A 12,190-nucleotide genomic window follows, 5' to 3' on the forward strand; every position below is an offset into this window, starting at 1 on the left:
AAGAAAAACTTAGGACAATTATAGTCCTAGTTTCTGAAATTGGTCACATGGTTGTAGTGTGCATTTAAAACTACCTTCTTCCACCACCCATTGCATATTCCCTTTGTCCACAGCAAGCACCTCAGCTGGTCATGGTTCTTTACTTGGTAGAGTGACCCAAACATTCATTCTTAGAGTCTGGCCCATGAGTAATCCTGCCTTTATAGTTTGTAGTTTGCCATTCACTTGAATCATAGGGCATGGTAATATTAAGAGATGCCCCAAAGTGGGGTGCCTGGCTGGCCCAGTCAGAAGAACATGTGACTTTTCACCTCAGGATTGTGAGTTCAAGTCCCAAATTGGATATAGCAATTACTTACATAAATAAATAATTAAAAAAGAGATAAAGGGGGGGTGCCTGGGTGGCTCAGTCAGTTAAGCATCTGACTTCAGCTCAGGTCATAATCTCATGGTTCATGGGTTCAAGCCCCACATTGGGTTCTTGTGCTGACAGCGAGGAGCCTAGAGACTGCTTTGGATTCTGTGTCTCCCTCTTTCTGACCCTTCCCTGCTTGCACTGTCTCTCTCTCTCAAAAATAAATAAACATTCACAAATATTAAAAAGAGAGAGACAGAGAGAGACAGAGATGCCCGAAAGGATCTCCTGTACTTTAGACATATTCTTCCTTATCTCCCTTGTGGAGCGTCAGTCCAAACTTCCCTTGGTAGTCAAGATCATTCAACCCAGCCAGCACACTTACTCCTTTTTTTTTTTTTTTTTTTTTTTTGCCTTTTGATTCATAGGGATGAGAAACCCAAAGTGGTTGGGTAGCAGTCTTAACTTAGATGGAATCTTTGTATCTCCTGGTGAAAGCATTCTTCCTTTTGGAACTAAGACCTCTAGGTAGCAGAGTACAGGTTGTGGGGAGGGGAAGCAAACATTTTGCTGTTGGGTCACTAGGGGTTATAGTGAGTGGTGTCCCTCTCGTTTCTACCCCTTGATTCCTAGCCTTGTGAATTTTGGCTATGGGAGAAACAGTACCAGATATTTGGATACTGATACCAGGGCATGTACAGCCTTCTGTAGAACCATGCCCCAGCCCTGCCAGATACTACCATCTAGCTGGCATTGTAATTGAGTCTTCAAAACATTTTTCTATTCTTTTGTCAAGCCAGTGGCTTCAGAATGGTGGGGAACTTGGTAAGATCGGTCAATTCCATGAGGATGGGGCCACTGCCGCACTTCAATTACTATGATATGAGTTCGCTGATCAGAAGCAGTGCTGTGTAGAATACCATGGTAGTTGTAAGGCATTCTGTAAGTCCGTTGAGAGTACTTTTGACAGAAGCATTATGTGCAGTAAAGGCAAATCTGTGTCCAGAGTGTCTGTTCCAGTAAGAAAAACCTGCTGTCATTTCCATGATGGAAACAGTTCAATGTAATCAGCCTGCCATCAGAGAATGACGCCATATTGAGGATTCAGTGTTGGTCTCTGTTGCTGGCTGATTGGGCATTCAGCAGTGACTATAACCAGATTGGCTTTAATGAGTGGAAACCCATGTTGCTGAACCATGCATAATCACCACCACTTTGTTCAAGACGCCACTGGATGATGACAGGGATGGCTGAGGAAAGAAACTGACTAGTGTCCACAGACTGCGTCATCCTATCTACTTTATTAAATTCCTCTGCTGAGCATTTAACATAGCACACAAATAGCTTCACTTTTACCCTTCAGAGAGGTCTGTCCCTCTTTCTCAGATTTCCTTGGCATGAATTTTTCAATCATGTTCCTTTCCTACCATCCAGCCAAACCACCGACCACAGCCTGTGAATCACTCTTCTAAGCAAAAAAATAAAATGACGTAACATAACATAACATAACATAACATAATATAACATAACATAACATAACATAACCTAACCAGGTGCATTGCTCAAAGCTCTGCCCAATAGGAGGATTACTTGTGCCTTCAGGCCATACTTGGCCGTATCACTTATACACCACTTCCATTTTATGGGAGTGCTGCTACTCACACCTAACGTAACAGTTTATTGGGTCTGATTACACCCAGTTCATGATGGGCAGCTCAGATCATGTGGTGACTTGGTGGCCAATCATTAGTGTTTAATCTCTAGGGCCCAGTAGCAGGCCAAAATCTATTTCTCAAAAGGAGAATAGTTAACTACAAAGAATGGCAGTGCTTTGCTTCAAAGTCCTAAGGGCCTGCACTGTGACCTACCTTTAAGGTCCTGCCAAAGGCTCTGGACAGCATCACTAACTGCCTCTGTTACTTCAAACACCATTGGATCTACTATGCCTTATAGTCCAAGTAGCAAAGTGCTTGCACAGCAATTTGGACCTGTTGCAGAGTCACAGAGGTTTCTCTTGTTCTGGACTCTACTCAAAATCTGTAGCTTTTCATATCACTTGGTAAATGGGCCGAAGTAACACACCCAAATGAGGAGTATGTTACCTCCAATATCTAGAGGTTCACTAGGCTTTGTGCCTCTTTCTTATTTGTAGGAGGAGCCAGAATACAATGACTTATCCTTCACCTTATTTTTAGAGACAGAGAGAGACAGTGTGTGCGTGCATGCACCAACCCCTGTTTTCCTCCCCCCACCACCCCCCAACAGGAGTACATGGGGGGAGGGGCAGAGAGAGAAGGAAACAGAGAATCCCAACAGCTGTCAACCCAGAGCCTGACTCAGGGCCCGATCTCACAAAGTGTGAGATCCTGACCTGAGCCAAAATCAAGAGTTGAAGGCTTAACTGACTGAGCCACCCAGGCACCCATATCCTTCACTTTAAAAGGGATATCATGACATGCCCCAAACCACTGGATCCCCAGAAATTTCACTGAGGTTGTAGAAGGCCTCTAAATTCTTGTTGAATTTATTTCCCAACCCAGACACATAGATGTCTTATCAAGTAAATCGAGGGTAGTTGCCAATTCTTGCTCACTACCTCCTATTGGCATAATGTCATCAATGTAATTGACCAGTGTGACATCTTGTGGAAGGAAAAGATAATTAAGATCTCTGTGAACGTAGGGGCGCCTGGGTGGCTTAGTCGGTTGGGCGTCCGACTTTTGCTTATGTCATGATCTCGCAGTTCGTGGGTTCGAGCCCCGCATCGGGCTCTGTGCTGACTGCCAGCTCAGAGCCTGGAGCCTATTTCAGAGTCTGTATCTCCCTCTCTCTCTGACCCTCCCCTGCTCACGCTGTCTCTCTCCCCCCTAGAAATAAATAAAAAAAATTAAAAAAAAAGATCTCTGTGAACTTAACTATCATCCCTGTAAACTAAATTCTAGGGCTGGACAGCTCATGTACTGCTGAGATAGGACATTGAAAGTATATTGCTTGTTCTCGCCAACTGAAAACAGCTGCTTCTGGTAGTCTTTATTAACAGGGATGGAGGAGGTGAAATTAGAGTAATCGCATAGCGGTACCAGGGGATGTGTTAATTTGCTCAAGCAATGAAGCCACATCTGCTAAAACAGCTGCAGCTGGAGTTACCACCTGATTAAGCTTATGGTAATCCACTGTCATTTTCCAAGATCTGTCTTCTGCAGAGGTCAGATAGCAAGTTGAATAGGGATATGGTGGGAATCACTACCCCCACATCTTTAAAGTGTTAAATTGGTGGCACTAATCTCTGCAATCCTTCCAAGAATGTAGTATTTCTTTTGGTTTATTATTATTTTTTAGTAGTTTCCACTTGTCCTTTCCCATCATATTAGCCTTCAACTGAACAGGCCAGAGAGACTGTTGTTGAGTATATCTATTTCAATTATCCATTACAGAATTGGAGGGAAAAACACATGATGGGTTCATGGGTTCAAGCACCTATTGGGTCTTTTGTGAGATGGACCTTAGCTAAAACTCCATCACTCACCTAACCTCCATAAGCCCCTACTCTGATTGGTAGACCACTGAGGTTTGGAGTCTCCTGGAATTAGTGTCAGCTCAAAGCCAGTGTCCAGGATCTGATTATTTCCTTTTCCTCAATGTCTGATCATCTGGTAAAGGCTGTGAGTTCCTTTGGGAAGGCATGGGGGAAAGTTCTCACCATAAATTTCTGGTAATATGTCAAGGTTTTTCACTCCAGGGGTTCTGGGTCTGTATAATGGGTCAAGTCTGAGAATTGACTGAAGGGCCATGACTGCATTTATTATTCCAGTTAGGCTTTTGTTCACTTTATCTAGAACTCTCTCACTTATACAGATCAAGTAAGAATTTAGTAGACTTCCCATCTATTTCACTTGCACCAAAGAATACCAACCATATTCCCAGTTACCCTATAACGGATTTAAAAAAATCTTTCATGATCATTTTGCGTTCATCACAATAAATTACTGCATATTTTTAAAATTTATTTTATTTTTTTATTAAAAAATTTTAAATGTTGGGGCGCCTGGGTGGCTTAGTCGGTTAAGCGTCCGACTTTCGCTTAGGTCATGATCTCGCGGTTCGTGGGTTCGAGCCCCGCGTCGGGCTCTGTGCTGACTGCCAGCTCAGAGCCTGGAGCCTGTTTCAGTCTGTGACTCCCTCTCTCTCTCTGACCCTCCCCTGCTCACGCTGTCTCTCTCTCTCTCTCCTAGAAATAAATAAAACATTAAAAAATAAAAAAAAATTTTTTTAAATGTTTATTTTTGAGAGAGAGAGAGAGAGAGAGAGACAGAACGCGAGTGGGAGAGGGGCAGAGAGAGAGGGAGACACAGAAGCAGGGTCCAGACTCTGCTGTCACGGGGCTCAAACTCACCAGCTGTGAGATGATGACCTGAGCTGAAGTCAAATGCCTAACCGACTGAGCCACTCAGGCGCCCCTTAAAATTTATTTTAGAGAGAGAGCACACAGGGGAGAGGGGCAGAGGAAGAAAGAGGGAGAATCTTAAGCAGGCTCCACACTCAGCACAGAGCCCATGCAGGTCGCAATCCCATGACCCTGGAATCATGACCAGAGCCAAAATCAAGAGTCAGAGGCTCAACCTACTGAGTCACCTAGTCGCCCCAAATTATTTCATATTTTTAAAATAATGCTTTAAGTTATAGATTTTTAAAACTTTCCCTTGGAAACTTATTTTTCTTTTTTTTAATTTAATTTTATTTTTATTTATTTCTAGGAGAGAGAGAGAGACAGCGTGAGCAGGGGAGGGTCAGAGAGAGAGGGAGTCACAGACTGAAACAGGCTCCAAGCTCTGAGCTGGCAGTCAGCACAGAGCCTGACGCGGGGCTCGAACCCACGAACCGCGAGATCATGACCTAAGCGAAAGTCGGACGCTTAACCGACTAAGCCACCCAGGCGCCCCGGAAACTTATTTTTCAAGTTAAAAGCAATGCTTCAGGAAGTTTAATTATCATTATCTTTCTAGAGGTAAGAAAAGCAGTTTAAAGTAGGTATCGCGGCATATTCAATCTCATATATGCCATAACACTGCAGTGTCTCCTATAGTTACTACATTCAGATTGTAACCGCACTATCTTCCATCCAGATTTTTAACTTGCGTAAGTTGCACCAAAAGACACAAAAACAGATTTACCAAATCTCTCACATGATATCTCAGTCACACTCAGTTAAAACTCACATATATCAACCTCAAAATTACAACGTTGTAATCACCTGCCCTTTCACAATACAATTCATCTGAGACTTGAGTACAATCACACACCACTTTCACATCTTTGTATATTTCACTCAACACCTTGGACAATATCCAGTGCAAACCATCTCATACACATGACCAAGAATCAGACCCAGAAACACAATTACATGTCACAGATACACTTCCTCACATCACACTTTGAGATGCGGTTTCTGGACTTTCAGCAAGGTTAAAAATCTTTATAGATTTGTCCCTTCTGGCAAATAATCTGTAGTGACTTCCACCCCTCTCAGTCAATTCTGGTTTCTCACACACACTTAGACGTCACATGTCGCTTCATGACTCTCCCATGCATATATGCAAGGCTTGCTCTGCCCCACTGGGTTCCCCCGGTCTCAGGGAGACTCAGCCTCCTTCCTTCTCGCGAAGAACACCCGCTACAGCCAACCACTCCTGCTAGCCATCGGTAGACCCAACACAAATGGCTTCTCACAGAATGTTACAAGGTCACTGCTCTCATAGCCTAGTCGTAGGCAAGCATGCGTCATCAATCATATTGTCTCAAATAGCCCCTCACTCGTAAACCACGTCATATTATACCACGTCACAATCACTGAGCGTGGCCGAGTTCACCGCGTGAACTCACACGGGTATACAACACGACCACTATTTCAAAACGCCTCAGAAAACGTTTCGCAAATGAATTTCCTCGCGCATGATATCTCAGTCGGTGTAACATACATTCTCTCCCTCTCGATCAGACTCACCCTTGGACACTCGCACTTTCGGACTCAGAAAACACATCTCGCACGGCCACCTTACAGAGGAAGGCCGGATCCCTCCGCACCAGACAACCACGATCCTCTCAAACCACTGCACGTGCGCGTCCACGTTGAGGGGGTAGGGACAGCCACGGTGCCAGGCCTGAAATCCGCCCTCAGAGGAATCGAGGTCCGGAATTCAGACCCCAAATTCGAGTCTGAGCCTTGGAAACATGGAGGTTGTGACATCCCTAGAGGCCCGAACGAAGCTGCGCAGGTGCATTCCGAAGCCCGGGGGAAGATTTACCTGGTTCAGCTCCGAGGGTTTTTCCTTTCGGACTACGTTTCCCAGAAGACACTGCGACCAAAGCTACTTCCGGTAGAACATCGGCAGAAGGGTCGGCCGCTGAGGCCGGTAAGGCGGCTACCCCACCAGTGTAGTGTGTTGGGCGAGGCTCGCAACCTCGCCTGGAATGCGAATCAAAATTTGGACCAGAGGCCTTCCTGAGGATGCTGAAGGTGAGGAATCCTGGAGCTCCAGGGTTTGGTAAGAGGAGTGTCTGGAGTGTTCGGTCTCTTAAGTGTAGGAGCTGCCCTAGGGTGATAGATTGGGTTGTTGTGAGTGCGTGAAGGAAACTATGAGTTTGTGTTCGGACTAAGTGTATTTGGCAGTTTGTTGTGACAGCGACTGGATTCGGGATCGTGCTTTCGTGGCAATGAAATGGTCTGCACGACCATTTGTGTGAATGGAGTTTGTATGTGATTGTGACAATGATTGTGGATGGTTATTTGTGTAAGCCCCAAATACTTGCATAAAAGAAAAAAAGCACAATTCCACAAACCGTTACACCCAGGATCACATAATCAGGCAGTTAGGGAGACATTCCAGAAGTCACTTGTAGATTCATACAACACAAAGCCAAAGTCACATTATCCAACTCACATTTATCATCATCACACAGCCTCGGACAAAGCCACATGTATAGTAAAACAAAACAAGACAAAACAACTCCTCCCCAACTACAAACTGCCCTCATACTCACTTAGCCCTTATTCCCAACAGTTATCTGAAGAGCTCACACACATCACCAAGTATCATAGAAACATAGTTACCATGGACACAGACAACGTCTACTACACATCACACTCAAGGTCACAAATTTTGAGCTTCTAGAAAGCTTGGTTAGGGGCTCAGGCATTAATTAGAGCATGCAACTCCTGATCTCTGGGGTGTGAGTTCCAGCCCCATGTTGGGTGTGGAGATTATTTGCGAAAGGCCTGGTGTCTCCTAGTTCTTCTCGACTCTCTACCTCAGTACTTCCGTCGTTCGCCTCAGAAACACCTAGAGTAGCACTATTGCACATCCAAAACCAGTGTCTAAGATTATTTATTAGGTCCTGTTTCTTTTGTTATGTTACTTAATTTAAAGTAAAAGTTATCTGTAATTCTTCAACCACTCTGAACATTTTATTACAAATGCTTTCACCTTTGTTATGTGCATACATATGTATGCTTATGTATGTATGTATTTCCCCCCCAAAGATTAGACTACAGTACACATTGTTTTGTAATTCTTTATTACAAGATATTTACATCTTTTTGTCTGTACACAGGAATAAATTTCAGAAGATTTTCCAGGATGCTTCCATGTGTGATTTTTTTTAAAGAGGAGTTTTTTTTTTTTTTAAGTTTATTTTGAGAGAGAGAGAGTTGGGGCGGGGGAAGAGATGGGGAAGAGGGACAGAGAATCCCAAGCAGGCTCCTCACAAGCAGTGCAGAGCCCAACGCAGGGGTGGAACTTGAAAACCTGTGAGATCATGACCTGAGCTGAAACCAAGAGTGGGATGCTTAACTGACTGAGCCCCTCAGGTGTCCCCAGGTGTGATTTTTTAATTCTCACCAGTGCTTCTAACTAAAGTCTCAAGTATTTATTTTGTTCTGGGAATTTTTGTTCTATTTATTTTTTCTTTTCCATCTGTGTACCATCAGTCTCTATTTTTGAAATTCTTGTGAGATATTCATTAGGTGTTTTGGATCATTTTCTGTTCCCCTGATCTTTGTGTAATGTCCACTTCCTTTATCTTTTTCCTCTTAATTCAGTGAAGATCTTGTCAGGATAGTCTGAACAGGTTGGTAGGGTCCCTTTTATCAAAGGGTTGGGACACTGGTCTGCCTTTCTAAATCTTTCTTACTAAAAAACCTGGGCCTAGTCTTTCTTTCCTGTTATACCTAGCTTCTCTCCTTGTTTTGAGTAAGGTTGGGATTTGTCCAATTTCTCAGTTGTATGTCTGTATGGGGATTGGGCATAGGAGACATGTAGGGGGAAGAAAAATGTCATTCTACATTAGCACTTTGGGAGCTAAGAGGCAAGACCATCTGATGTCTTTTTTTTTTTTTTTTAAACCTGTTTCATCCAGCAATACTTTCTTTGGATTGTGAGTTTCTTCTAAAGTGGAACTAAGAAGAGGACTAATAAATATATTGAATTCTATAAAAAGCCATGGCCCATGTAAGTTGGTGTTTTTTGTTGTTGTTGTTGCTGTTCCTAATTGATGTAGTCTTTTTTTTCTACAGTCATAGGAATATTAGCATTCTTTATCCTGATATTGTTGCCTAACTGATTATCATACAATAACTTACTGGTGAGTAAGTGTTGATTTCAAAAATTCAAAGTCTTCCTTTTTTGCTTCTCTCCTTTATTTTTTTTTTTTTTTTTTTTTTTTTACAAGAGAACAAATCTACACCTTTATTTATTTACTTTTCAGTTAGTTTAAATCCTTGAGGGGTACAGCATCACACGGATTCTGTGGCCAATGGCTTTAGCAGGAAGGTTGCTTCGGAATTTTGCACGAACCATGCCACTGTTTCCATGAGCACGAGTTACTTTTCCCCAGATTACTCTGGTTTTATTCGGTTTGCCACCAGGAGTCACTGTGTTGTTCTTTGCTTTGTATACATAAGCACATCTCTTGCCTAGATAGAACTCAGTTTCATCTCGGGCATAAACACCTTCAATTTTAAGAAGAGCTGTGTGCTCCCTCTGGTTCCTGAGACCCCGTTTATAGCCAGCAAAAATGGCTTTGGACCACAACCTTCCAGACATATTTGTCGTTTCAGGAGTCCTGTTCCCAGCAGGCCTCCACGGGTTCAAAGATGGCGGAAAGAGAAAGGCCGCTTCTCTCCTTTCTAACCAGTGTTCTTATACTCATTCAGCAAATCATTTTTCATTTCCCAAATGCTCAGTCTTCTGCTAGGGGAAGGAGAGAACAGAAGTAGTATTCTTTTGGTAGAAATATGTTTTTCTTGTTAGAACTTTGGTTTGATGAGGTGATCTAACAAATATTTATTAAGTACCTACTATGTAACAGGCACTCTTCTAGGTAATATGAATAAATCAGTGGGGGGAAAAATCAGATACCTACAAATTATCCCTTGTGAAACTTAACTTGTAGTGAGAGAGGAAAAAAATAATTTATGTAATATCAGACTTAGGATTTAAGGCGCACACACACACACACACACTAGTGTGTATATGTAATGAGTAAAATAATTACAAGATAAAATAAAGACCAAAAAACAAATATATGTCCTATCAATAAATATATATGATTTTTAATTCAACTATTAAAAAAAAAAGGCCTTTAGATTGAGTCTCAAAAACTTAACTCTCTGCATTAGACACTTAAGTGATTCAGAAAATTTAATGAAAGGATAAAGTATACCAGATAAATGGAAAACAAAAACAGACAAAAATTCAGGCCACATCACACTATTAAATATGGCAGAGAAGGACACTATATTATTCTAAAGTATATATTTCAAAATGAAGACAAAATAGTTATAAATACACATGTATCAAATAATATACCATCAACTTTTGTTGAGCAAATAGGAAAGCAGATAGAAGAAGAAAGTGGTACAGGATACTAATTAACTCTTTCTTTCAGTCAAAATCAGACCAAGTGGACACATTTTGTAAGGATGAAATACTCCATCAAACCTACCTTTTTGATAGAAATTTTTAATGTTTTTAAAATTTATTTCTGAGAGAGAGAGAGAGAGATTGACAGCGTGAGCAGAGGAGGGTCAGAGAGAGAGGGAGATACAGAATCTGAAACAGGCTCCAGGCTTTGAGCTAGCTGTAAGCACAGAGCCTGACATGGGGCTCGAACCCACGAACCATGAGATCATGACCTGAGCTGAAGTTGGATGCTTCACGGACTGAGCCACCCAGGCGTCCCAAATCTACCTTTTTAGTATATATTCAATTCTATATCCTACTAATGATGAATATACATTCTTTTCAAGTCTCTATAGACTATTCAGAAAAAAATCACAAAATATTACGCCACACTAAAGTCCAAATAAGTAGAAATGATAAACTATGTTCTTTGAACACAAATGCAGCTAAGATTTAATAATAAAATCAGAAAAATAAAGTTACTCTTAGCAGCAATTTCTGAAATCTATCTCAATAACTCCTGGATCAAAGAAGACATAATCTAAAAGTAAAGAATTTCTAGTACTCAGTGATAGCACTATATTTTGGAACCCATGGGATTTAGTTTAAGTAAGACTCTAAGGGAAAAGTTATAGCTTTAAATTCTTCTAACAAAAATAATGAAAATATAAAAATTGAAAGGAAGTAGTAGGGCATATGAAGGGAATTTATAAAAATAAAAATTATATCTGTTAGAACACAGGAAAGACATCATTAATAAGATAAGACAAATCTCAAATTAGGAAAGAAAAGAAAGCACAATATAAAAAATTTTAAGCGGAAAATCCACAGAAACAAAAGAATTAAAAAGAACTTTGAAAAAAATACTTTATTGGATTATTTGCAAATGCATTTTATTTATCCACATATATACTGTTTTCAATTGCTCTCACTTCTTGAGATCTGAATTTCTGTTTGATATTTCTTTTTATTTTTAATTTTAAATTTTATTATTTTTAACATTTATTGATTTTTTGAGAGACAGAAAGAGACAGTGAGAGCCGGGGAGGGCCAAAGAGAGGGAGATGCAGAATCTGAAGCAGGCTCCAGGCTCTGAGCTGTCAGCACAGAGCCTGATGCGGGGCTCCAACCCACAAACTGTGAGACCATGACCTGAGCCAAAGTCAAACAATAAGCTGACTAAACCACGAAGCCACCCCTATGTAATTTCTTTTTAGCTTCAAAATCTTCCTTCAGCATTTCCTATAGTTTGTATTTTCTGATGATAAAATGTCTTTGTTCTATGTTAATTTACAAAATAAGTTAAAAAATACATCTTCCTCTATTTTCCAGAAGAAGTTTTTGAATTCTGTTATTTCTTCCTGAATTATCTGATAGAATTAAACAACCAATGCATCTTTGGTAGGTTAGGTTGCTATTTCATTGATTACAGATCTTATTCTTTCCTTCTTTCTGCATACTTTATGCTGAATTTTCTCTTCTTTTTCTAGCTCAGAATTCTGTTTTTTCTTTTACTGATGGGCCACTTAGAATAGTCTTCTTTAACTTCCAAATTTCAGGGGACTTTTTAGATCTTTCTGAATTTGGAATTCAGATCTTTCTGAATTTCTTTTTAAATTCATTTAAGTCATAATTTAATTCTGTTGTGGTCAGAGAATATACTCTGGAATATCAATCCTTTTAAATTTATTGAAACTTGTTTTATGGTCCAAAATGTGGACTGTCTTGGTCAATGTTAAATGTGATTTGACCAAAAAAAAAAGGGGGGGGGAGTGTTATACTATTGTTAGATAGAGTATTTATCATTTATCATGTAGGTCAAGTGTTTTGTAGTGGTGATCAATTCTTCTCTGTCTTTTCTGATTTTTTGGTCCCTTGG

The 12,190-nt window shown here is 40.8% G+C and overlaps 2 protein-coding genes and 1 pseudogene across 3 annotated transcripts in view; 1 reads left to right on the forward strand and 2 right to left on the reverse strand.

Moving 5' to 3' along the window:
- Nucleotides 1-821: 821 nt before the first annotated feature.
- Nucleotides 822-6,137, reverse strand: LOC120243482 (annotated as a pseudogene).
- Nucleotides 6,138-6,649: 512 nt separating this feature from the next.
- Nucleotides 6,650-12,190, forward strand: part of ZNF461 (zinc finger protein 461) — a 37,091-nt gene continuing 31,550 nt past the window's right edge. Inside the window, exons 1-2 of one of the 2 annotated variants that reach the window (XM_039249716.1) lie at nt 6,650-6,897; nt 8,768-8,859. In XM_039249716.1, coding sequence (XP_039105647.1) covers nt 8,851-8,859 — 9 coding nt within the window. In that variant the 5' untranslated portion in view covers nt 6,650-6,897; nt 8,768-8,850. The remainder of the gene's footprint in view (nt 6,898-8,767; nt 8,860-12,190) is intronic. The other variant, XM_039249714.1, reaches the window with a different exon arrangement.
- On the reverse strand, nt 9,105-9,510 carry LOC120243534 (60S ribosomal protein L35a). Its single transcript, XM_039249736.1, has one exon. It carries the CDS (start codon nt 9,451-9,453, stop codon nt 9,121-9,123), a length of 333 nt encoding a protein of 110 aa, XP_039105667.1. The 5' UTR covers nt 9,454-9,510; the 3' UTR covers nt 9,105-9,120.

The sequence above is a fragment of the Hyaena hyaena genome, unplaced genomic scaffold (genome assembly GCF_003009895.1).
Source record: "Hyaena hyaena isolate Hyena2069 unplaced genomic scaffold, ASM300989v1 scaffold_345, whole genome shotgun sequence".
NCBI classification, from domain to species: Eukaryota; Metazoa; Chordata; class Mammalia; order Carnivora; family Hyaenidae; genus Hyaena; species Hyaena hyaena.